Source organism: Ranitomeya imitator, chromosome 6 (genome assembly GCF_032444005.1).
Source record: "Ranitomeya imitator isolate aRanImi1 chromosome 6, aRanImi1.pri, whole genome shotgun sequence".
NCBI lineage: Eukaryota > Metazoa > Chordata > Amphibia > Anura > Dendrobatidae > Ranitomeya > Ranitomeya imitator.
Window position 1 is genome coordinate 428,824,645 of NC_091287.1, and position 27,089 is coordinate 428,851,733.

The 27,089-nt window shown below is 43.7% G+C and overlaps 1 protein-coding gene across 3 annotated transcripts in view; it reads right to left on the reverse strand.

The window, feature by feature from the left end:
- The window catches only part of ATP6V1H (ATPase H+ transporting V1 subunit H), a 235,209-nt gene that overhangs the window by 80,687 nt on the left and 127,433 nt on the right, over positions 1–27,089 (reverse strand). For all 3 annotated transcript variants that reach the window (XM_069731341.1, XM_069731342.1, XM_069731344.1), the window contains exon 13: positions 17,880–17,981. In XM_069731341.1, the coding sequence (XP_069587442.1) occupies positions 17,880–17,981 (102 nt within the window). The remainder of the gene's footprint in view (positions 1–17,879; positions 17,982–27,089) is intronic.

The window sequence follows — 27,089 nt, forward strand, 5'->3', positions numbered from 1 at the left end:
ATCCTTATAATAAAACAAATATATTTACAACCATGCATTATTATTATTATTATTATTATGGTCACATTGAAAAAAAAGTTTTTAAAAAAATCTATTTTCCTCACAAATAAATATGATGGTGACACAACCCCTTGCAGAGCAAATTCACATACAGCCTATGTAAAGAAGATAGTCACTTCACAGTTATTGTCTGATGAGCATTCAACTCTCTATCGGCATGGATTTCATTCTGTATTACACATCGCATTGATCGAAGGCTCGCTCTTGTTTTTCGATATTTGGATTTCAGTGTAAGATCAAGGTTCTCTAAGATGAGCAAATAAATTGCCTCAGCGCGCACTGATCAATGATATAGCAAAATTGATCCAGGCTCGTTTACCATCATTTATAGGTTACAATTACCGTATATTCAGGTTATTTTTTATTTTTTTTCACTTGTTAAGGATCATGATTTCGCTTAACAAATTATGAAAGAAAAATCAGACAGATTGGATTTGTGTTCTTTCTGATGTTCATTTTTTCTCCCCGACACAGGTTGAACTTGATAAACCTATGTAAATATGTCAGGAGGATCAGTGACATTTAACGTACGCTCATAACCCGATCCATATGGTACTACAATGCCGATAAGCAGGAACAATAAATATAAAAAATACACAAGAATAAATCTCACCAATCACTACAGAACAGACATATACACACATACAACACCTATAGTGTGCCAAGCGTTACAAGGGTTAGAGGATTCGGCCAGGGGTGTACAGAGACTTGAAAAAACACAAGTAAGCTTTGTATCATTCATTTTAGTTTTTTTTTTTTTTTTTTTAGAAGGATCATCATGTCCAGACAGAGAGACCTTGTCCAAGCAGGTAGAAGAAAAGGTGCAGCAAGTCCCAGAGCTGCTAATATCACATTTTTAATTATATTGTTAGAGGAAAATGTTGATGCCCGGGGGCTTCACTATGATTTCAACTAATCTTTCTTCCCGATCTTTCATATTTAGCAGGCACTTTCATTTGCTGCAGATCAGTGGGCTCCAGGTCCTCAGACCCTCCACTAATTGCACAACAGATCCTTGGGAAGTGCACAGCTCAGGAGACAGGAGCACACAGACTCTGCTTGAGCAAGCGCACAGACACCAGTAGAAATCATAAGCTACGAAGCAGCCTCCGCTTCTTTTGAATCCATACACCCTTGCTGGGTGTGAGCACTGTCTCCTGGGCTGTGAACTTCTCAAAGGTGTATTGTATGATCAGTGGGGGTCTTAGGACTTGCACCCCCCCCCCCCCCCCCCACACACACTGATCAGAATTAAAGTGCCTGCGTAAGAAAATGTATGTTTTGTTTAGGCTTATTTATAGAATTTTAGCAAAGGGAAAGGATAATTTTCAAGTAGAGAAGTCTGAACTGCCATTACTTTGTCAGCTGTGGAGACAACTTCTAGTAATTTTTCAATTGAATCTTTCAGCAGATTTCGTCCCAAAAATGTTTCTATGTGCTCGTGACTCTTCAAAGACAATTCCAACAATATCTGTACATGGCCAGTCTGTTACTCCATTACTGAGAAATCAGTTTCAACTGATATGTCAATGAGGCTGAAGGACTAATTGTAGATGTGAAGCCTCCGTCACTCCAACTCTGTTCCCTGCCCAGCACCACCTCCTCCCGCTGCTTGATTGATGGCTCTGTCTGAAGTCACATAGAATAGAGTCAATCAAGCAGGAGGCGGAGGCGCTGGACAGGGAATAGAGCTGGAGTGACAGGGGCTTCATATCTACAAATAGTCCTTCAACCACTGACTTCTCACTAAAGGGCGAAATTAACTGGTCATGTATAGGTATTGCTGGATTTGTCTTTGAAGTGCTACATTCACATAACAATAGCTTAGTGGGGAGGGAGAAGAAATCCTGCAGACAGATTCACTTTAAAGCCTGTGAAAAGGTACTCAACCTGGGGGTGGTAGTAATGACCCACAATGGTAACTACTAATTTGAAACTGACAAATAATTTTCAATTTAAATTTACCGGTACTGAATATCAACTAATGAATATCAGACATTGCATTTGAATTGTGGATCAACAGGAAAACTAAACAAAAGTGGTGGTGCCAGCACAGCTTCAGGCACCGCTCTGGGTATAGAGAGTGATGGCTGTAACCACACCACCGCCACCGACTGACAGCCGGCTCAGCAATAGGACCAGCTATCAGTCCATGCAGGAGAGCAAAAAGCGGTGACTGAAACCATGCACCCACATGTCAAAGAGAGAGCCTGCCAGGAGGAATAAAGTTGTCAGAATGCTATTAACCGGGGACTTATGGGACTGTAGCCAAAGTCCCTGGATACGAATGGTAACCAAAGAGCCCAGGACAACTTCGAAAAAGATGAGAGGTGAACTCCAAGGTCAAGGTACAATTATAAAAAAGCGAGACTGGACTTGGCCAAATTGCATATTGACAAGCCACAAAAAGATTCAGGCATAACGTTCTTTGGACAGTTGAGAAAAAACTTTTTGGCAAAATCACATCAGCTCTATGTTCACATACACAAACATGAAGCATAAAAAGGAGCAGGACATTGTACCTACTGTGAAACACAGAGAAAGATTGGTTATGTTTTGGGGCTATTTTGCTGCATTTGGCACAGAGGTGTCTTACGTTTGTGCAGGGTGCAATTGAATCTCAAGACTATCGAGGCATTCTGGAGCAAAGCTGCCCAGGGTCAGAAATCCTGGGTCCTGCTACACGATATTGACCCAAAACACACACAGCCCAAAACATCCAAGAATGGTTAACAGCAAAGTATACTACTATTCTGAAGTGACTTCAAAGAGGCTTGATCAAAATCTACTAACCATCTGTGGAAGGAGATGAAACATGCAGTATGGAGACGACACCGACACACCAGAAATAGGTGGATCCGTTTGCTCATGAGGAAAGGACCAAAATACCCATGGACATGTGCAGAAGTCTCATTGAGACTTACAGAAATTGTTTGCAGTGATTGCCTCAAAAGGATGTGTGACAAAATATTAAGCTAAAGGCACCATCATTTTTGGCCAGGCCATTTTCAGTAGTTTTTTTTTTTTTCAGTTTTCTATTAAACCACAATTCAGAAGCATTGTCTGATTTTCATTACCATATATACACAAGTATAAGCTGAGTTTTTCAGCATATGTTTTGTGCTGAAAACGCCCCCTGCTCGGATTATACTTGAGTCATTGTCCAAGAAGATGGAGGGGGAGCAGCAGCGGTGGAGCAGCGGGTCACAGGAGGCAGGACCCGGCTGCTTCGGTTAACTCCTCTGCCCGCTGCTAAAGAGAAATGAATATTCACTGCGCTGGCACCAGAACAAGACGCTGCGAGGGAGAACAGGAAGGTAAGTGTAATGGTTTGTTTGGATGCTTTTTTCAAGGGTGCTATGCATACAAGGATAGATATGAGCCATTCATACAAGGATAGGGATGAGGAGACCATGCATACCAGGATGGGGATGAGGGGTCCATGCATACCAGGATAGTGATGAGCCATTCATACAAGGATAGGGATGAGGAGACCATGTATACCAGGATGGGGACAAGGATAGGGATGAGGGGGCCGTGCATACCAGGATAGGGATGAGGGGACCATGCATACAAGGATAGGGATGAGGGGGGCCATGCATACCAGGATAGGGATGAGGGGACCATGCATACAAGGATAGGGATGAGAGGGGGCAATGCATACCAGGATAGGGATGAGGGGGGGCCATGCATACCAGGATAGGGATGAGGGGGGCCATGCATATCAGGATAGGGATGAGGGGACCATGCATACCAGGATAGGGATGAGAGGGGGCAATGCATACCAGGATAGGGATGAGGGGGGGCCATGCATACCAGGATAGGGATGAGGGGGGCCATGCATACCAGGATAGGGATGAGGGGACCATGCATACAAGGATAGGGATGAGGGGACCATGCATACCAGGATAGGGATGAGGGGACCATGCATACAAGGATAGGGATGAGGGGACCATGCATACCAGGATAGGGATGAGGGGACCATGCATACAAGGATAGGGATGAGGGGACCATGCATACAAGGATAGGGATGAGGGGACCATGCATACCAGGATAGGGATGAGGAGGCCATGCATACCAAGATGGGAATGAAGAACCATGCATACCAGGACGGGGTTGAGGGGTCCATGCATATCAGGATGGGGATGAGGGGACAATGACTACCTGGCTTATACTTGAGTCAATAAGTTGTTTCCCAGTTTTTCGTGGCAAAATTAGGTGCCTTGGCTTATACTCGAGTATATACGGTAGTTGATATTCAGCAAATTTAAATCAAATATTACTTTGTCAGTTTGAATTTATTTCAGCAACCATTGTGGGTTTTCCTTGCTAGGGGAACAACATTTTGTCCTTGCATGTAAATACACTGCTTAATAAAAAAAAAAGGGAACACTAAAATCCCACATTCTAGATATCCCTGAATGAAATATTCCAGTTGTAAATCTTTATTCATTACATAGTGGAATGTGTTGAGAACAATAAAACCTAAAAATTATCGACGTAAATCACAACTAATATCCCACGGAGGTCTGGAGTTGGAATGATGCTCAAAATGAAAGTTGAAAATGAAGGTACAGGCTGATCCAAATTCAGTGGAAATGCCTCAAAACAAGGAAATGATGCTCAGTAGTGTATGTGGACTCCACGTGCCTTTATGACCTCCCTACAACGTCTGGGCATGCTCCTGATGAGGCGGGGGATGGTCTGAGGGATCTCCTCGTAGACCTGGACTAAAGCATCCGCCAACTCCTGGACAGTCTGTGGTGCAACATGACGTTGGCGGATGGTGCGAGACATGATGTCCCAGATGTGATCAATGGGATTCAGGTCTGGGGAACGGGCGGGCCAGTCCATAGCTTCAATGCCTTCATCTTGCAGGAACTGCTGACACACTCCAGCCACATGAGGTCTGGCATTGTCCTGAATTAGGAGAAACCCAGGGCCAACCGCACCAGCATATGGTCTCACAAGGGGTCTGAGGATCTAATCTCGGTACCTAATGGCAGTCAGGCTACCTCTTGAGCACATAGAGGGTTGAGCGGCCCTCCAAAGAAATGCCACCCCACACCATTACTGACCCACTGGCAAACCGGTCATGCTGAAGGATGATGCAGGCAGCAGATTGCTCTTCACGGCGTCTCAAGACTCTGTCACGTCTGTCACGTGCTCAGTGTGAACATGCTTTCATCTGTGAAGAGCACAGGGCGCCAGTGACAAATTTGCCAATCCTGGTGTTGGCAAATGCCAAGCGTCCTGCACGGTGTTGGGCTGTGAGCACAACCCCCATCTGTGGACGTCGGGCACTCAGACCATCCTCATGGAGTCGATTTCTAACCGTTTGTGCAGACACATGCACATTTGTGGCCTGCTGGAGGTCATTTTGCAGGGCTCTGGCAGTGCTCCTCCTGTTCCTCATTGCACAAAAGCTGAGGTAGCGGTCCTGCTGCTGGGTTGTTGCACTCCTACGGCCCCCTCCACGTCTCCTGGTGTACTGGCCTGTCTCCTAGTAGCGCCTCCAGCCTCTGGACACTAACGCTAACAAACACAGCAAACTGTCTTGCCACAGCTCGCGTTGATGTGTCATCCTGGATGAGCTGCACTACCTGAGCCACTTGTGTGAGTTGTAGAGTCCGTCTCATGCAACGAGTGTGAAAGCACAACCAACATTCAAAAGTGACCAAAACATCTGCCAGAAAGCATTGGTACTGAGATGTGGTCTGTGGTCCCAACCTGCAGAACCACTCCTTCATTGAATGTGTCTTGATAATTGCCAATAATTTCCATCTGTTGTCTATTCCATTTGCACAACAGCATGTGAAATTGATAGTCAAACAGTGTTGCTTCCTAAGTGATAGTTTGATTTCACAGAAGTTTGATTTACTTGGAGTTATATTCTGTTGTTTAAGTGTTCCCTTTATTTTTTTTTAGCAGTGTATATACAAACTTCAGTTAAGAATATTCACAGTAAAAGGGAACAAAACTGTGAGAGATTTTACAGCACCGACATAAGCTGTTGATCAATAAAGTTCTGCCCTTGAGCCTCTTGAGTCTTTTCAAGACTAAGGATCATTATTGTGTTTTGAAATACTAAAGATGAATACTTTTTATATGCCGACATGGTTTCTCTTTTGTATGTGAAGGTAAAGAAGCACTCCTCCCATCTAAGTTTTTAATATATTGCAGTCATCATATTATATAGCACTGTGTACTTAATATTGCTATTCAGCTAATCATTCTCTTTTTCATTAGGTTTATGACATCATGTGATTAAACACAGGCTAGCTGAGTCCTTCTAAGCTCAATGTAGAAACAAGAAGTCTTTTTTTCCTGCATGAGTAGTTAAAATGCAATTCTACATTACTGCAAAGTCCCTGGCAGGGAGAACAAGCAGAGCAGCCGGGTCAGAGTTGAAGAAGGGGTGGAGCCAGGCTGCCAGGGACTTTGCAAGGAGTAGAACAGTAGTTCTAATGATGACTTATGCAGGGAAAAGCTACTCCCTTTTTCTACAAAGAGCTTAGAACGATTCAGCTTGTTTGCATTAAATCACGTGATGTCATAGACCTAACAGAAATGAGAAGAATTAGTTGGGTAGAGAAGCAAAATGAGCAATTGTTACACAGTGCTATATAACATGATTGCAATATACGATAAAAGACTTTGATGGGAGGAGTGCTTCATTAATGCCATATTACAGCATCAAAATCGATCCACTATTCTGTGGTTTGTCCATTTTATTCAAGTCAATAAATGGACACAATTTGGAAAACTGTGCAACTTTTCTTAGCTTTTTCCCTGGTACTCCAATGTACCGTAGTTGTTATAACCAAGTGGTTGAGTTTAATTTTGTTATTTTCTTCTTTTTGTTTGTACTTTTGCAAAAAAAAAAAAAAAAAACATAAAATTACTGCCATGTGTTGTTGGCAAATTAAATTAGAATACTTCTCTGAATTCTGTATACAAAACAGGAGCCCTGTTACAAAGAGTCCTTAGGTAACCATAGAGACAGAATGGTATGAAAAGGACCTTGGAGATATTGTTCAGGAACATACAGTGGGGCAAAAAAGTATTTAGTCAGTCAGCAATAGTGCAAGTTCCACCACTTAAAAAGATGAGAGGCGTCTGTAATTTACATCATAGGTAGACCTCAACTATGGGAGACAAACTGAGAAAAAAAAATCCAGAAAATCACATTGTCTGTTTTTTTTAACATTTTATTTGCATATTATGGTGGAAAATAAGTATTTGGTCAGAAACAAAATTTCATCTCAATACTTTGTAATATATCCTTTGTTGGCAATGGCAGAGGTCAAACGTTTTCTGTAAGTCTTCACAAGGTTGCCACACACTGTTGTTGGTATGTTGGCCCATTCCTCCATGCAGATCTCCTCTAGAGCAGTGATGTTTTTGGCTTTTCGCCTGGCAACACGGACTTTCAACTCCCTCCAAAGGTTTTCTATAGGGTTGAGATCTGGAGACTGGCTAGGCCACTCCAGGACCTTGAAATGCTTCTTACGAAGCCACTCCTTCTTTGCCCTGGCAGTGTGCTTTGGATCATTGTCATGTTGAAAGACCCAGCCATGTTTCATCTTCAATGCCCTTGCTGATGGAAGGAGGTTTGCACTCAAAATCTCACGATACATGGCCCCATTCATTCTTTCATGTACCCGGATCAGTCGTCCTGGCCCCTTTGCAGAGAAACAGCCCCAAAGCATGATGTTTCCACCACCATGCTTTACAGTAGGTATGGTGTTTGATGGATGCAACTCAGTATTCTTTTTCCTCCAAACACGACAAGTTGTGTTTCTACCAAACAGTTCCAGTTTGGTTTCATCAGACCATAGGACATTCTCCCAAAACTCCTCTGGATCATCCAAATGCTCTCTAGCAAACTTCAGACAGGCCCGGACATGTACTGGCTTAAGCAGTGGGACACGTCTGGCACTGCAGGATCTGAGTCCATGGTGGCGTAGTGTGTTACTTATGGTAGGCCTTGTTACATTGGTCCCAGCTCTCTGCAGTTCATTCACTAGGTCCCCCCGCGTGGTTCTGGGATTTTTGCTCACCGTTCTTGTGATCATTCTGACCCCACGGGGTGGGATTTTGCGTGGAGCCCCAGATCGAGGGAGATTATCAGTGGTCTTGTATGTCTTCCATTTTCTAATTATTGCTCCCACTGTTGATTTCTTCACTCCAAGCTGGTTGGCTATTGCAGATTCAGTCTTCCCAGCCTGGTGCAGGGCTACAATTTTGTTTCTGGTGTCCTTTGACAGCTCTTTGGTCTTCACCATAGTGGAGTTTGGAGTCAGACTGTTTGAGGGTGTGCACAGGTGTCTTTTTATACTGATAACAAGTTTAAACAGGTGCCATTACTACAGGTAATGAGTGGAGGAAAGAGGAGACTCTTAAAGAAGAAGTTACAGGTCTGTGAGAGCCAGAAATCTTGATTGTTTGTTTCTGACCAAATACTTATTTTCCACCATAATATGCAAAAAAAATGATAAAAAAACAGACAATGTGATTTTCTGGATTTTTTTTTCTCAGTTTGTCTCCCATAGTTGAGGTCTACCTATGATGTAAATTACAGACGCCTCTCATCTTTTTAAGTGGTGGAACTTGCACTATTGCTGACTGACTAAATACTTTTTTGCCCCACTGTATGTGAAGGTAGCAATAGTTAAGAAATCAAGGATATGATTAAATAGCTAAAAAAATATATATATTGTGGAATATTAGATGTTTTGTCTCACAACTACTGCAAATGTACACTGTGACAACAGGCTTTGCCTAGTATAAAGTCAGACTTTCTCCACTGCTGTTCCTTCTCCCTACCTACCAGAATATTCTTAGGGTATGTGCACACGATCAGTAAACGCTGTGGGTTGGATGCTGCGTACTTGTACAACCTCCAAAAGTCACAGCATAGTGGATGGGATTTTAAGAAATCCCATGCCCACTATGTGTCCAGAGACACCCGTGGAGACGGAGATGTGGCGCATCTTTCCAGACTGCAGCATGTCAATTTCTCTTGCGAAGACGCTAGTCTCCGCACAAATTTCACCCGTGCAATGTATTGGACGTGGTGAATCCACACGGTTCAGTGAACACATGTGGATTCACCTACGTTTCATAGACTGCAGCGCTTTGTACGCAGCAAACATGCGCTACATCCAAAGCACTGCCAATTCCGGATAGTTTGCACATACCCTTAAAGACACATGGAGGGCTGAGACAAACGGAATTCCTTCTCTCCACCCACCGTGTGTAGTCTTACATATGGAGGGCTGAAACTATAGCAGTATGCCTTCTCCTCACACACCGTGTGCAGTCTTACATATATATGGCTGAGACTGTAGCAGTATGCCTTCTCACCCACCACGTGCAGTCTTACATATAAAGGGTTCAGACTGTAGCAGTATGCCTTCCCCTCAAACACCGTGTGCAGTCTTACATATATAGGGCTGAGACTGTAGCAGTATGCCTTCTCCTCACCCACCACGTGCAGTCTTACATATGGAGGGCTGAGACTGTAGCAGTATGCCTTCTCCTCACCCACCACATGCAGTCTTACATATGGAGGTCTGAGACTGTAGCAGTATGCCTTCTCCTCACACACCACACACAGTCTTACATATGGAGGGCTGAGACGGTAGCAGTATGCCTTCTCCTCAGACACCACATCGAGTCTTACATATGGAGGGCTGAGACCATAGCAGTATGCCTTCTCCTCCCACACCACGTGCAGTCTTACATATGGAGGGCTGAGACCATAGCAGTATGCCTTCTCCTCCCACACCACGTGCAGTCTTACATATATAGGGCTGAGACTGTAGCAGTATGCCTTCTCCTCACCCACCACGCGCAGTCTTACATATGGAGGGCTGAGACCGTAGCAGTATGCCTTCTCCTCCCACACCACGTGCAGTCTTACATATGGAGGGCTGAGACCATAGCAGTATGCCTTCTCCTCACACACCAAGTGCAGTCTTACATACAGTTAAGTCCATATACATTTGGACAGACAACATTTTTCTAATTTTGGTTATAGACATTACCACAATGAATTTTAAACAAAACAATTCAGATGCAGTTGAAGTCAGAAACTTTCAGCTTTCATTTGAGTGTATCCACATTAAAATTGGATGAAGGGTTTAGGAGTTTCAGCTACTTAACATGTGCCACCCTGTTTTTAAAGGGACCAAAAGTAATTGGACAGATTAAATAATTTTAAATAAAATGTTCATTTCTAGTACTTGGTTGAAAACCCTTTGTTGGCAATGATTGCCTGAAGTCTTGAACTCATGGACATCACCAGGCGCTGTGTTTCCAGGCCGTCATTGCAGTGGTTTTCAGTTGCTGTTTGTTTGTGGGCCTTTCTGTCTGAAGTTTAGTCTTTAACAAGTGAAATGCTGCTCAGTTGGGTTGAGATCAGGTGACTGACTTGGCCATTCAAGAATATTTCATTTCTTTGCTTTAATAAACTCCTGGGTTGCTTTGGCTTTATGTTTTGGGTCATTGTCCATCTGTAGTAAGAAACGACGACCAATCAGTTTGGCTGGATCTGAATACACAGTATGTTTCTGAATTCCTCAGAATTCATTTGGCTGCTTCTGTCCTGTGTCACATCATCAATAAACACTAGTGACCCAGTGCCACTGGCAGCCATGCATGCCCAAGCCATCACACTGCCTCCGCCGTGTTTTACAGATGATGTGGTATGCTTTGGATCATGAGCTGTACCACGCCTTCGCCATACTTTTCTCTTTCCATCACTCTGGTAGAAGTTGATCTTGGATTCATCTGTCCAATGAATGTTCTTCCAGAACTGTGCTGGCTTTTTTAGGTGTTTTTTAGCAAAGTCCAGTCTAGCCTTTTTATTCTTGATGCTTATGAGTGGCTTGCACCGTGCAGTGAACCCTCTGTATTTACTTTCATGCAGTCTTCTCTTTATGGTAGATTTGGATATTGATACGCCGACCTCCTGGAGAGTGTTGTTCACCTGGTTGGCTGTTGTGAGGGGGTTTCTCTTCTCCATGGAGATTATTCTGCGATCATCCACCACTGTTGTCTTCCGTGGGCGCTCAGGTCTTTTTGCATTGATTAGCTCAACTGTGCTTTCTTTCTTTCTCAGGATGTACCAAACTGCAGATTTTGCCACTCCTAATATTGTAGCAATTTCTCGGATGGTTTTTTTCTGTTTTTGCAGCTTAAAGATGGTTTGTTTCACCTGCATGGAGAGCTCCTTTAACCGTATGTTTACTTCACAGCAAAACCTTCCAAATGCAAGCACCACACCTCAAATCAACTCCAGGTCTTTTATCTGCTTAATTGAGAATGACATAACGAAGGGATTGCCCACACCTGTCCATGAAATAGTCTTGGAGTCAATTGGCCAATTACTTTTGGTCCCTTTAAAAACAGGGTGGCACATGTTAAGGAGCTTCAACTGCATCTGAATTGTTTTGTTTAAAATTCATTGTGGTAATGTCTATAAGGAAAATTAGAAAAATGTTGTCTCGGTCCAAATATATATGGACTTAACTGTATATAGGGCTGAAACAGTAGCAGTATGCCTTCTCCTCACACACCACGTGCAGTCTTACATATATAGGTCTGAGACTGTAGCAGTATGCCTTCTCCTCACACACCACGTGCTGTCTTACATATGGAAGGCTGAGACTGTAGCAGTATGCCTTCTTACCCACCACGTGCAGTCTTACATATGGAGTGCTGAGACCGTAGCAGTATGCCTTCTCCTCACCCACCACGTGCAGTCTTACATATAAAGGGCTGAGACTGTAGCAGTATGCCTTCTCCTCACCCACCACGTGCAGTCTTACATATGGAGTGCTGAGACCGTAGCAGTATGCCTTCTCCTCACCCACCACGTGCAGTCTTACATATGGAGGGCTGAGACTGTAGCAGTATGCCTTCTCCTCACCCACCACGTGCAGTCTTACATATATAGGTCTGAGACTGTAGCAGTATGCCTTCTCCTCACACAACACGTGCAGTCTTACATATGGAAGGCTGAGACTGTAGCAGTATGCCTTCTCCTCACCCACCACGTGCAGTCTTACATATATAGGTCTGAGACTGTAGCAGTATGCCTTCTCCTCACACACCACGTGCAGTCTTACATATGGAGGGCTGAGACTGTAGCAGTATGCCTTCTCCTCACACACCACGTGCAGTCTTACATATGGAAGGCTGAGACTGTAGCAGTATGCCGTCTTACCCGCCACGTGCAGTCTTACATATGGAGGGCTGAGACTGTAGCAGTATGCCTTCTTACCCGCCACGTGCAGTCTTACATATGGAGGGCTGAGACTGTAGCAGTATGCCTTCTTACCCGCCACGTGCAGTCTTACATATGGAGTGCTGAGACCGTAGCAGTATGCCTTCTCCTCACCCACCACGTGCAGTCTTACATATGGAGGGCTGAGACTGTAGCAGTATGCCTTCTCCTCACACACCACGTGCAGTCTTACATATGGAAGGCTGAGACTGTAGCAGTATGCCTTCTCCTCACACACCACGTGCAGTCTTACATATGGAGGGCTGAGACTGTAGCAGTATGCCTTCTTACCCACCACGTGCAGTCTTACATATGGAGGGCTGAGACTGTAGCAGTATGCCTTCTTACCCGCCACGTGCAGTCTTACATATGGAGGGCTGAGACTGTAGTAGTATGCCTTCTTACCCACCACGTGCAGTCTTACATATGGAGGGCTGAGACTGTAGCAGTATGCCTTCTTACCCACCACGTGCAGTCTTACATATGGAGGGCTGAGACTGTAGCAGTATGCCTTCTTACCCACCATGTGCAGTCTTACATATAAAGGGCTGAGACTGTAGCAGTATGCCTTCTCCTCACACACCATGTGCAGTCTTACATATGGAGGGCTGAGACCATAGCAGAATGCTTTCTCCTCACCCACCACGTGCAGCATAGGAGAGTTTGGACCATCAATCTACAAAAGTGCAATGCACCGCAACAAACAGGAAGCAGTGGAGTGGTGCGCTCCCGAACAGAATACATGAGACAACCCCTTTAACTTATCTTATGTTTCACCAACTAGGTATTGGCTGCAGAGCCAATTTCCTTTACATTCCAGTAATCTGGCGTTCTAGTTTTCCTGGAAATATTGATATCCTTTTCACTTTAAGGTCCTCAGTGCCTTTTCCTACTGCCGCCATCTGCTGAAAAACTGGGTCTCTTGACGACAGGCAGGGACATCCGGATGAGACTAGGGCCAGGACATCTCTGCATACAGTATGTCGGGCCCAGAGTGTGTATTGCAATGTCACAGCACACGTTGCTACACCACAAGGTGCAAGCGAATAGACGACCCAGAACGTGGGTACAGTATAGGTCACGGCTTTCCTTCGTGTGCTCATTCACAGACAATGGTTTTACTTGCACATAACTGTTTTTGCATTCTAAGCAGAAAACAAAGTATACGGTATATATGACTGAAGTAGCCAAGACAGTTGACAATACACCTATAGTTGGACTCTAAACGGACTGGCCGAACCACACAAAAACAACATTTAAAGTACAGCTAAACTTCTCCAAAAAAAATCCACCACTTTCAGAAGACCCCTTCCCGGATGTAAGCATCATTTTTCCACTATGGACTTGCAATTCCCCAATATTTTGTGCATATAGGCCACTATCAGAACACTCCTGTAAAACAACATATAGTGCAGTAACTTTGGGAAACTCATTTTATTTTGTGATAATCGGGATATTGTACTTTTACTTGCGAGTGACGGAAGATGAGCAGATGTGTAACATATGTAAAGGGTTAACAATAGAAGGACATTTTGGAGAGCTCCGCAGCAATGGTTTCTTTTACACACAGAAATAGAGTGACAGAAAATGAAGATTATACTTTATTGTCAATGCTTTTACAATAGGGACGTGAACAAAGGGGGAAATCATCAGGAGCGGAAAGCGGCTGAATGGTGCAGAAGTGGGGAAAAGACACCGACTTATTTTTAAAGACTGTTTTAACCTTGACAAACAGCCTCTTTATATTCTATGCACTTAGAACAGGAGAGGTGGTGCTCAACAGAATGGAAATTTAGGATTTAGATCATAATATAGATGGCATTGAGAGAATGAAAGTTTGCCTTGTTTCATGAACAGAGCAGAAATCATTATCTTAAAGGGGTAATGCGCCTTATCTTAAGAACATGCCACAATAGTGTTTACAGGCGGGGCCCACTACTGATTGCAAATAGGAGAACAATAAGGCTATGTTCACATGTCCAGTAATGACCACTTAGAAAGGACCCAGCAGCAATCTTTTGGCAAAAGAAAAGTTGTGCAGACAGAATTGTTTTAGTCCATTTTTGTGTGTGTGTGTGTGTGTGTGTGTGTGTGTGTGTGTGTGTGTGTGTGTGTGTGTGTGTGTGTGTGCGCTCTCTCAGGAGCATATGCCTTTAACAGCAGCAACTGTAGCTTGAGCCAAACGCTGCCAATAACCCCTTAAATGCCATTGTCAGTATATATAGCCTCAGCATTTAATGAGGTGCAATCGCACCGATGTGATGTGCTGTTTTGGGTGCCAATCGCCCCACTCTCCCCAATAATGGAGGCGGTACAGCACTTGGAAATCTAAATGTGACCATGTAGATGACATTAGAACATAGGTTAAAAGAAAAGAAGAATAATAAAGGAAGGCCTATGGACATCAAAGAGGATTATTCCCCACTTAGGACACCTCATTGTGATCCAGAACAGGGAAAAACTTAGCTATAATTTTGGGATGTCTTGTTGAGTGTTTCTATTGCAAGGTAGATCATTCATTCCAATGTGCGCCATGTAATATCACATTTCACCCAATAGTAGCTGCGTCCTCTCCTGACTGTTTTCTGGAAGGCAGTATCTAAAAATCATAAGTAGAGTCTAACGCTACATATTGTAGACAACTGCTACCAAAGGATCACAAACTTTTTTTGTGGTGAAGGGAATAAGGGTGGAGCAGGGCCGGCGTCAGCACCTGGACAAGTGCCGAGGCCCTGAGCAGGCGGGGAGGTCCACTTGCTGTCGGGAACACCAACACACTATGGGGGCCCGATGCCTGTGCCAGCACCTGTGAGTGACCCACTTGCTCCGGGCCCTGGCACTTGTGATCCTTACCTCTCTCCACTCCACCGCTGCAGCATCTTCTGACTGACGTTTCAGGTCAGAGGGCGCGAGGACGTCATTAGTGTGCGCATCCTGCCTGAACACTCACAGCGCAGAGAGCCGGAAGATGGCGACGGTGAGGAGTCCAGAGCAGAGCAGACAGCGAGGAGAGGGGAGTATTTACATTTTTAAAAAATGTTTAGAGCATCTTATGGGGCCAATCACATATGAAGCAGTATATGGGGCCAAATATACATGAAGCAGTATATGGGGCCAAATATACATGAAGCAGTATATGGGGCCAAATATACATAAAGCAGTATATGGGGCCAAATATACATAAAGCAGTATATGGGGCCAATTATACATGAAGCAGTATATGGGGCCAATTATACATGAAGCAGTATATGGGGCCAATTATACATGAAGCAGTATATGGGGCCAATTACATATGGAGCATCTTATAGAGCCATTACATATGGAGCAGTATATGGGGCCAATTATATATGTAGCATCATCTTATGTGGCCAATTACAGATGGAGCATTTTATGCTGCCAATTAGATATGGATTAGTATATGGGGCCCATTATATATGGAGCATCTTATGGAGCCAATTACATATGGAGCAGTATATAGGCCCATTCTTTTTGGAGCAATATATGGAGCCCATCATATACTGGAGTATTATATGGTGCACATCATATACTGTATGGAGAATTATATGGGGCATATTCTGTATCAAGCACTATGTGGGGCCCTTTCTGTATGTAGAAATATATGGGGCCCATCATACACTGTATGGAGCATTATATGGGGTTCATACTGTATGGAGCATTATATGGGATTCTGTATGGAGCAATATATGGGCATCATTATTCTGTATGGAGCATTAAATGGGGCTCATTATTCTATACTAGATGGTGGCCTGATTCTAACGCATCGGGTATTCTAGAATATGCATGGCCATGTAGTATATTGCTCAGCCCACGTAGTATATTGCCCAGCCACGTAGTATATTGCCCAGCCACGTAGTATATTGCCCAGCCACGTGGTGTATTGCCCAGCCACGTAGTATATTGCCCAGCCACGTAGTATATTGCCCAGCCACGTAGTATATTGCACAGCCACGTAGTATATTGCACAGCCACGTAGTATATTGCACAGCCACATAGTATATTGCACAGCCACATAGTATATTGCACAGCCACATAGTATATTGCCCAGTGACATAGTATATTGCCCAGTGACATAGTATATTGCCCAGTGACATAGTATATTGGCCAGTTACGTAGTATATTGCCCAGTGACGTAGTATACAGCACAGAACCACGTAGTATATTGCACAGCGACATAGTATACAGCACAGAGCCACGTAGTATATTGCACAGCTACGTAGTATATTGCCCAGCTACGTAGTATACAGCACAGAGCCACGTAGTATATTGCCTAGTGACGTAGTATATTGCCCAGCCACGTATGTCACAGGTTAAAAAATAAAAAATAAACATACTCACCTAACGATCCGGGGGCCCCTTGTAGTTGAACATACTCACCATTCTGGTCGCTGCTCCTCAGCGTCCTGTCTCTCGGCCTCCTGGGATCCAACGGCGCTGTGTCGATGGGCGCGTGGCTGCCGCCATCTTCCGTTCCCAGGATGCTTTGCGAGATTACCCAGATGACTTAGCGGTCTCGCGAGACCGCTAGGTCTTCTGGGTAATTTCACAAAGCATCGCTGGGAAAGGAAGATGGCGGCAGGCGCGAGCGCCTCAGCGGACAACGGAGGGTGAGTATAGCAGGTTTTTGGGGTTTTTTTTAACATTACTTTTTTTTACTATTGATGCCGCATAGGCAGCATCAATAGTAAAAGGTTGGGGACACACAGGGTTAATAGCGGCGGTAACGGAGTGCGTTACCCGTGGCATAACGCGGTCCGTTACCGCCGGCATTAACCCTGTATTAGCGGTGACCGGAGGAGAGTATGGAGCGGGCGCCGGGGAGAGTGACTGCGGAGAGCGGGGAGTATGGAGCGGGCGCCGGGGACACTGCGGGGAGCGAGGAGTATGGAGCGGGCACCGGGGACACTGCGGGGAGCGGGGAGTATGGAGCGGGCGCCGGGGACACTGCGGGGAGCGGGGAGTATGGAGCGGGCGCCGGCCACTGACTGCGGGGAGTAAGGAGCGGCCATTTTCTTCCGGACTGTGGCCGTCACTAATTGGTCGTCGCTGTTTTGCGGCGACCAATCAGCGACTTGGATTTCCATGATAGACAGAGGCAACGACCAATGAATATCCGTGACAGACAGAAAGACAGAAGGACAGACGGAAGTACCCCTTAGACAATTATATAGTAGATGAAGCGCTATATGGTGCCCATAATACTGTATGGAGGACTATACTGTCCGGTTTCTGAGCTATTGATATCATGCAATGTAAGCAGTAAGTGAAATATTTGGCATTGTACTATACCTAGATTATTTCTCTGCCATATCTGTACATCATGAACTGTGGTGTGTGTTAAAGAAGCCCACTGAGATTCTTTCGCCCGAGGACCACGAAAACCGGGAGCCGGCCGGATGCATTATTCCCAACATGAAAAATCACACAGATTCGGAAAGTATTTATGCGATCGTATAAAGTCGAGGCAGGGAATTAAAAAAACATCAGACACTATAAAAACACTTGCCTCTTTCCTCTTGGGTAATGTCGTACATACTCTCCAACATCATGAGCAGCCACGGCAAGGACTTGTGGGTCATCGGAGACTTCCAGAAGTTTTGTTAGGATCCTACAAAATGATTAGTAAATTGAGAGGCCAATTAAAGATTTCACAATAAGTAACATTTTATCCACTTTATCTTGGAGGCAGACATTCATCAGGTCAATGTTTACTGTGCTACTAATACACCATATTTTTGGGGGGAGTGGGAAAGGAGGAAGTTTTGGTTCAGGAGATATATATAAAATATAAACTATGAAACGCTCATATGACAACCAGATTAAAACTGCATTTTGATGACTCCTAAAGATACGCCTGTACTTTAAATAAAGAGGATGCGTTATCAGCTCTGTCCTGATTGTGATCTCCAGGCATTCCAGGTGCTGGAGCGGCAGTTTTTGCCGATTGGGTCACACTGGAAAAAACACTGAGAACACGTGTACAGAGGTGCCGACCACCTTATAATTGAGGAAGATGTTGATCAGGCATGACCGATTAAAGACTTCTAATCGCATTTTTCTCCCACAGATAAGCCCCCGGCATAGATGGCTTACTCATGGAGAACACAGGAGCACTTGGCTGAACAAGTGCTCCTGAGTATGGGAGAGATGGACGAGATCGCGGTCAGCTGAACTATCGGCCAAAGAATTGTCTGAACATCAGCCATCTAATGTATATGGCTAGCTTAACCCCTTCATGACCGGGGTTCGTTTTTCGCTCCCCTCCTTCCCAGAGCCATAACTTTTTTATTTTTCCGTCAATTTGGCCATGTGAGGGCTTATTTTTTGCGGGACGAGTTGTACTTTTGAACGACATCATTGGTTTTAGCATGTCGTGTACTAGAAAACGGGAAAAAAATTCCAAGTGCGGTGAAATTGCAAAAAAAGTGCAATCCCACATTGGTTTTTTGTTTGGCTTTTTTGCTAGGTTCACTAAATGCTAAAAATGACCTGCCATTATGATTCTCCAGGTCATTACGAGTTCATAGACACCAAACATGACTAGGTTATTTTTTATCTAAGTGGTGAAAAAAAATTCCAAACTTTGCTAAAGAAAAAAAAAAAAAAATGCGCCATTTTCCGATACTCGTAGCGTCTCCATTTTTCATCATCTGGGGTCGGTTGAGGGCTTATTTTTTGCGTGCCGAGATGACGTTTTTAATGATAGCATTTCGGTGCAGATACGTTCTTTTGATCGCCCGTTATTGCATTTTAATGCAATGTCGCGGCGACCAAAAAAACGTAATTCTGGCGTTTCGAGTTTTTTTCCCACTACGCTGTTTAGCGATCAGGTTAATACTTTTTTTATTTGATAGATCGGGCGATTCTGAGCGCGGCGATACCAAATATGCATAGATTTGATTTTTTTTTTTATTGATTTATTTTGATTGGGGCGAAAGGGGGGTGATTTAAACTTTTATGTTTTTTTTATTTTTTTCACATTTTTTTAAACTTTTTTTTTTAACTTTTGCCATGCTTCAATAGCCTCCATGAGAGGCTAGAAGCAGGCACAACCCGATCGGCTCTGCTACATAGCAGCGATCTGCTGATCGCTGCTATGTAGCAGAATTGCACGTGTGCTGTGAGCGCCGACCACAGGGTGGCGCTCACAGCGACGGGCAATCAGTAACCATAGAGGTCTCTAGGACCTCTATGGTTACCATTCACAAGCATCGCCGACCCCCGATCATGTGACGGGGGTCGGCGATGACGTCATTTCCGGCCGCCCGGCCGGAAGCGGTAGTTAAATGTCGCTGTCTGCGTTTGACAGCGGCATTTAACTAGTTAATAGGTGCGGGCAGATCGCGATTCTGCCCGCGCCTATTACGGGCACATGTCAGCTGTTCAAAACAGCTGACATGTCCCGGCTTTGGTGCGGGCTCACCGCGGAGCCCTGCATCAAAGCAGGGGAGCCGGCATCGGACGGTATAGTACGTCCGATGCCGGTAAGGGGTTAAGGCTGAGTGCATATGGTATGACAGGGTATTGTACTCTCATATTAGGTATATTGTCACACACTATTTGAGCCCGTTTTTGTTTTCCTCCAGCTAGAACTTCCCAGAATTTTGTTGTGCTTTAGGTGTATAACATGAAGACGCTGGCTCTCATATACACACACAGTGGCATGTAAAAGTTTGGTCACTCTTGGTCAAAATTACTGTAATTGTGAACAGGTAAGCAAGTTGAAGATGAAGTGATCTCTAAAAAACCTAAAGTTAAAAATGACATTTCCTTTAATTTTAGGAAAAAAATATATCTATATATATTTTTATCTTTTACATTTTAAAAATTACAAAAAGGAAAATTGGCTAATGCAAAGTTTTGGGCACCCTGCATGGTTAGCACCCAGTAGCACCCCTTTTGAAAGTATCACCCCTTTTGAAAGTATCACAGTTTGTAAACACTTTTTGTAGCCAGACAAGAGTTTTTGAATTCTTGTTTGAGGGATTTTAATCCATTTTCTTCCTTGGGAAATTCTTTCAGTTATGTGAAATTCCTGGGTCGTCTTGCATGCACTGCTATTTTGAGATCTAGTCACAGATTTTCAATGTGTTCAGATTAGGGGACTGTGAGGGCCATTGTAAAACCTTCAGCTTGTGCCTTTTGAGGTAGCCTATTGTGGATTTTGACATGTTTAGGATCATTATCCATTTGTAGAAGCTATGCTCTTTTCACTTTAGCTTTTTTTTACAGCTGGTATTATGTTTGCATTAACAATTTGTAGAAATTTCATTGAATCCATTCATGTCTCTACCCGTGAAATGTTCCCCGTGTCATTTGCTGCAACACAACCCCAAAGCATGATTGATTCAGCCCCCATGCTTAATGATTGGCAAGATATTCTTTTCCTGAAATTCTGTGCCCTCCACACATATCTTTGATCATTTTGGCCAATGTCTTCTTTTTTAACCTCATCGATCCACAGCACTTGTTTCCAAAATGCATCAGGCTTGTTTAGATGTTTTTTGCATACTTCTGATGCTGAATTTTATGGTGAGGATGCAGGAGAGGTTTTTTTTTTGATGACTCTTCCATGAAGACCATCTTTGTGCAGGTGCCTCTGAACAGTAGAACAATGTACCACAACTCCAGAGTTTGCTAAATCTTCCTGAAGGTCTTTTGCAGTCAAGCAGGGGTTCTGATTTGCCTCTCTAGCAATCCTATTCAGCTCTCACTGAAATTTTGCTTGGTCTTCCAGACCGCCACGGTCTCTGCTATTGCCATTTCTTAATTAACCTTCGAACTGAGGAAAGGGCAACATGAAAACGCTTTGCTATCTTCTTATAGCCTTCTCCAGCTTTGTGGACCTCTAAGATTTTTATCTTCAGAGTGTTAGGCAGCTGCTTAGAAAAACCCATGGATGCTGTTTTTGGCATAAGGCTAATGGATGTTGGGTTTTTATAACGTTGGGAAATTTGCATCACTTAGTCTTTCCTAACAATGATCGTGAACAAGTCATAACCCTAACAGACTATTTATGGTATGAAGTCTTGATCAAAGTTATCGGAGCACACAAGTCTCCAAGGGTGTCCAAATCTTTGCATTGGCCCATTTCCCTTTTGTAATTTTAACATTTTTAAAATGTAAAAAAAATTACAATATACCGTATAAACTCGAGTATAAGCTGACCCGAGTATAAGCCGAGGCACCCAATTTTCCCGCGAAAAACTGGGTAAACTTATTAACTCGAGTATAAGACGGGTATCCATTGTCCCATCATCCCTATCCTGGTATGCATGGCTCCCCCATCCCTGTCCTTGTATGCATGGCTCCCAGGTCCCTGTCCTTGTATGTGCAGCTCCCCCGTCGCTGTCCTTGTATGCATGGCTCCCCCATCCCATCCTTGTATGCATGGCTCTTTATCCCTTATCCTTGTATGCATGGCTCCTATTAAAAAAAACATCTGACTTACCTTGCCTGTGTGCCCTCGCTGCATCTCGTTCTGGCGCCAGTAGCTCTTCCTGCCGAAAAATCACGAGGCCCCGCTCATTAAGGTAATGAATATTCACTCCACGCCTATGGGAGAGGAGAGGCGTGAATATTCATTACTAGTGATGAGCGAGTATACTCGTTACTCGGGTTTCCCCGAGCATGCTCGGGTGGTCTCCGAGTATTTGGATGTTAGTTTTCGTCGCTGCAGCTGCATGATATGTCACTGCTAGACAGCTTGAATACATGTCGGGGTTGCCTGTTTGTTAGGGAATTCGGCAGCTGCGGTGCCGAAAACTAAATCTCTGCGCACATCCAAATACTCGGAGACCACCCGAGCATGCTCGAGGATACCTGAGTAGCGAGTATACTCGCTCATCACTATTCATTACCTTAATGAGTGGGGCCACATGATCGCTCGGCCGGAAGAGCTGCTGGCGCCAGAACGAACAAGATGCAGCGAGGGCACAGAGGGAAGGTACATAGGATGTGTGCTGGAAGCCAGCAGCTGTCACTGTGCTGTTAGGGTATGTGCACACGTTGCGGATTTTGCTGCGGATCCAAGCCGTTTTGACGCTGCGGATTCGCAGCTTCTTTCCATGAGTTTACAGTACCATGTAAACCTATGGAAAACAAAATCCGCAGTGCACATACAGCGGAAAAAAAATGCGCGGAAACATTGCGTTGTTTATTCCGCAGCATGTTCATTCTTTGTGCGGATTCCGCAGCAGTTTACACCTGCTCCATTATAGGAATCCGCAGGTGTAAAACTGCAGGTGGAATCCGCACAAAAACATCATAAAATCCGCGGTAAATCTGCAGTAAATCTGCAGGTAAAACGCAGTGCTTTTTACCTGTGGATTTCTCAAAACAGATCCGCAGAGGTTCCATCTATGTGTGCACATACCCTTACAGAGAAATGTATATTCACATATTATACATAATACACACATTATACAGCTATAGTTACAGTGAGATGTAGATTTAATACATAAAATTGTAGCTATAGATCATGCACTGAAGAAAGAGAGGTTGATAGCAATAATAGACTTATAAAAACTAAATCAGATAAAATATAAAATAGATACCGACACACAAGTGGAACCCTGTTTGCATCAAAGGTTTTATACCAATTGTAGGGATGCCAGGTAGGCATTAGGTTGTGTAAACACAGGCAATGCAGTTTGTATTGCCTTCATAAAATTCCAAAGGATTCAAAACCAAAACCAACCTATTCTGGGGACAAAGGTATGAAAGCAAATAAAGGGTTCAATCAGCATGCACATATACAGAATGTCAGTGCTGGCTCACCCGAACAGATTACAGCCCTTTCTCCTGGAGAAAACTTAATACACAGAAGGGGCCCGATCCCAACAGTCTCAGTATCCCTTTCAGCTTCAGTTCTAGAAGCTTCCAGCACCAAACAGAAGTGTTCAACTTTGAGCACAGCTTCCACATGGTTCTCTGCAGTTCCAACACACAAACTGCTCAGCTTTCCTAGCTGACCCATGCAGTCTCCATTCAGAGAGACCCTGGCACATAATCTCTCCCAGCTACAGCTCACTTTTGTTTTTTATTGGTCATTCACCAGCAGCACCCTCGACTCTCCCCTATCCAGTAGACTGACATACCTAGTGAAAACAGGTCCGGATTTTCGTAAAAAGCTAGGCAGGTGCATCTATCAAAATCCTGCAGAGGTAGGCGTTAAACCTGTCTAGCTGACTCTGCTACACAACAAATTAGCTTTAGTATGTGTCCATTATACTGAGGCACAGTATATATTACATTTGTTAAAGGCCTATGGGAAATAGAATAAATCAAAGGAAACAATACAAATACCTCAACTCTGCTCTAAACGGATCCCAGTCAATTTAATACTTCGGAAAGAAAATAGCTGCACAAACAAGAAACTCGCATTTTCTGTCTTTGTCTTGCCTGCAGCAATCCGCCAACATGCAATACAGTAAACACATCACCTTCTGTACACATCAGAAATTTTCACTTTAAATGTTGAAATAAATACTACTACTGACTATGTTAGGACAAAAAATATTTTTCTTTTTCTACAAGGATGACACCGATTATACATGCCACCAGGCACAAATAAAGAAAAGTTTATGTTATTTCCCTGTCATCGGCAGCTTGACCATTGCCAATTTATAAGCTGCTAGCCATCTACTGGCCATCAAGAGTGGCCAGTAGATACGGGAATCTTCCTAGAAGTGTACGTCTTTCACTGAGGCTACAAGCCTCCTGCACATGAAGGTAGAACAGACTGTAATGTACCCGCACAAAGTTAATAACTAAAGATTACCACCAATATCAATTCATTTAAAATTAAATAACAAAAAAAATAAAGGTGTATAAAATAAAATATACTTATTTACAGCAGTAGTAATCTTAAAAGTACAGCATCTGCACCATGAAAACACTAAGGAGCCCCCACTGAGTAAACTGCTAGGGTTGGCTATGACAATGTCATGCTGAGCCCTGTAGGTCAAGATAACCAGTCTGATTATATCTATCTTAAGGTACCGTCACATTAAGCGACGCTGCAACGATATAGACAACGATGCCGATCGCTGCAGCGTCGCTGTTTAGTAGTTGTGTGGTCGCTGGAGAGCTGTCACACACAGCTCTCCAGTGACCAACGATGCCGAAGTCCCCGGGTAACCAGGGTAAACATCGGGTTACTAATTTTTGTAAATTTAAAAAAAAAAATAAATAAACACTACATACTTACATTCCAGTGTCTGTCGCGTCCCCTGGCGTCCGCTTCCCTGCACTGTGTAAGCGCCGGCCGTAAAGCAGAGCGGTGACGTCACCGTTGTGCTCTGCTTTACGGCCGGCGCTGACACAGGATGCAAGAGGAGTGCAGGGAAGCGGACGCCGGGGAACGTGACAGGCACCGGAATGTAAGTATGTAGTGTTTTTTTTTTTTTTTACATTTACAATGGTAACCAGGGTAAACATCGGGTTACTAAGCGCGGCCCTGCGCTTAGTAACCCGATGTTTACCCTGGTTACAAGTGAAGACATCGCTGGATCGGCGTCACACACAGCGATGTCAGCGGGAGATCCAGTGACGAAATAAAGTTCTGGCCTTCTAGCTCCGACCAGCGATGTCACAGCGGGATCCTGATCGCTTCTGCATGTCAAACACAACGATATCGCTATCCAGGACGCTGCAACGTCACGGATCGCTATCGTTATCGTTCTAAAGTTGCTCAGTGTGAAGGTACCTTAAAAGTAGAAGCATCCCCAACACAAGTCTGAGGGTGCAAAATCCGAGTCAGACCTAGACTTAAACCAGCACTTCGCCAATAAGTGAAAAACATTAAGGTGCCTTTATTAGTGCAAATCTAATAGCAACGTTTCAGTTCTTCCTGGAACCAATTCTCAAGCTTCGTACACTTCAGAATTCATCTGGATACTTTTGCCTTCAGTCACATCATCAATAAACACTAGTGACCCATTGCCATAGGAAGCCATGCCATCAAACTGCCTCCACCATGTTCTACAGAAAATGTGGTGTGCTTTGGATCATGAGCTGCTCAAAGCCTTCTCCATACTTTCTTCTTCCCATCATTCTGCTACAGGTTAATCTTCGCTTCATCTGTTCAAAGAATGCTTTTTGAAAACTTGGCTGGCTTCTTTAGATGTTTTTGGCAAGTTCTAATCTGGCCTTTCTATTTTTAAAACCAATTAATGGTTTCCACATTGTAGTGAACCTCCTGTACTTGCTCTCATGAAGTCTTCTCTTTCTGGTAGACTTAGATACTGAAACACCTACTTCCTGCAGAGTTCTCTTCACTTGGATGGATGTGGTGAAGAGGATTCTGCGATCATCCACCTCTGTTGTCTTCTGTGGACGTCCAAGCCTTTTGAAGTTCCCAAGCTCATCAGTGTGCTTTAAAAAAAAAAAAAAAAAAAAAAAAAGTGCCAAACTGTTGATTTGCCCACTCCTAACATTTCTGCTCTTTTATGGATTTCTTTTCCAGCCTAAAGATAGTATGTTTCTCTTCCATTGAAAGCTCATTTGACCACATATTGTAGGTTCACAAGAACAGCTACCAAATACATATGCCACAGCTTTAATCAGCTCCAGACCTTTTACCTGCTAAATTGAAGATGGATTAACAATTGTATAGACCATTAAGGAGCTTTTGAGATAATGGTCCAATCACTTTTGGTCACTTTAAAAAGAGGCAGCTACATATGAGCTAGAATTACAAAAACCTTACTCCAATTAGGATGTGCATAACCTCAAATTAAAACGGAGAGTCTGCACTTTAAGCCCACATTGATTGTTTAAATTTATCTTGAATATGTTTTACAAAACATGCCAAAACTTATGTCACGGTCCAAATTTTTCTGGATCTAACTGTATATACGCCGTGTTCCAAATTATTATGCAAATTGGATTTAAGTGTCATAAAGATTTGTTTTGTTTTTCAAATAAACTCATGGATGGTATTGTGTCTCAGGGCTCAATGGATCACTGAAATTAATCTTAAACACATGTGAATTAGTTTTCCAGCTGATTCTAATTAAAAGGAAAACTACTTTAAAATGATGTTCCACACTATTAAGCAGGCCACAGTTTTCAAGTAACATGGGAAAGAAAAAGGATCTCTCTGCTACTGAAAAGCATCAAATAGTGCAATGCCTTGGTCAAGGGATGAAAACATTAGATATTTCCCAAAAACTTAAGCAAGATCATCGTACTGTTAAGAGATTTGTGGCTGAATCTGGGCACAGACGTGTTTGTGCTGATAAAGGCATAATGAGGAAGGTTTCTGCCAGGCAAGTTCATCGGATTAAGAGAGCAGCTGCTAAAAAGTCATTACAAACCAGCAAACAGATATTTGAAGCTGCTGGTGCCTCTGGAGTCCCTCGAACTTCAAGGTGTAGGATCCTTCAAAGGCTTGCTTTGGTTCATAAACCTACTATTCAGCCACCCCTAAACAGTGTTAATAAGCAGAAATGGTTGCAGTGGGCCCAGACATAGATGAAGACTAATTTTCAAACAGTCTTGTTTAATGATGAGTGCTGAGCAATGCTGGATGGTCCAGATGGATGGAGTAGTGGATGGTTGATGGATTGCCACCATGCCCCAACAAGGCTGCGACCTTAGCAAGGAGGTGGAGGAGTCATGTTTTGGGCCGGAATCATGGGGAAACAGCTGGTAGGGCCTTTAAGGTTCCTGAAGGTGTGAAAATGACCTCTGCCAAGTATATAGAGTTTCT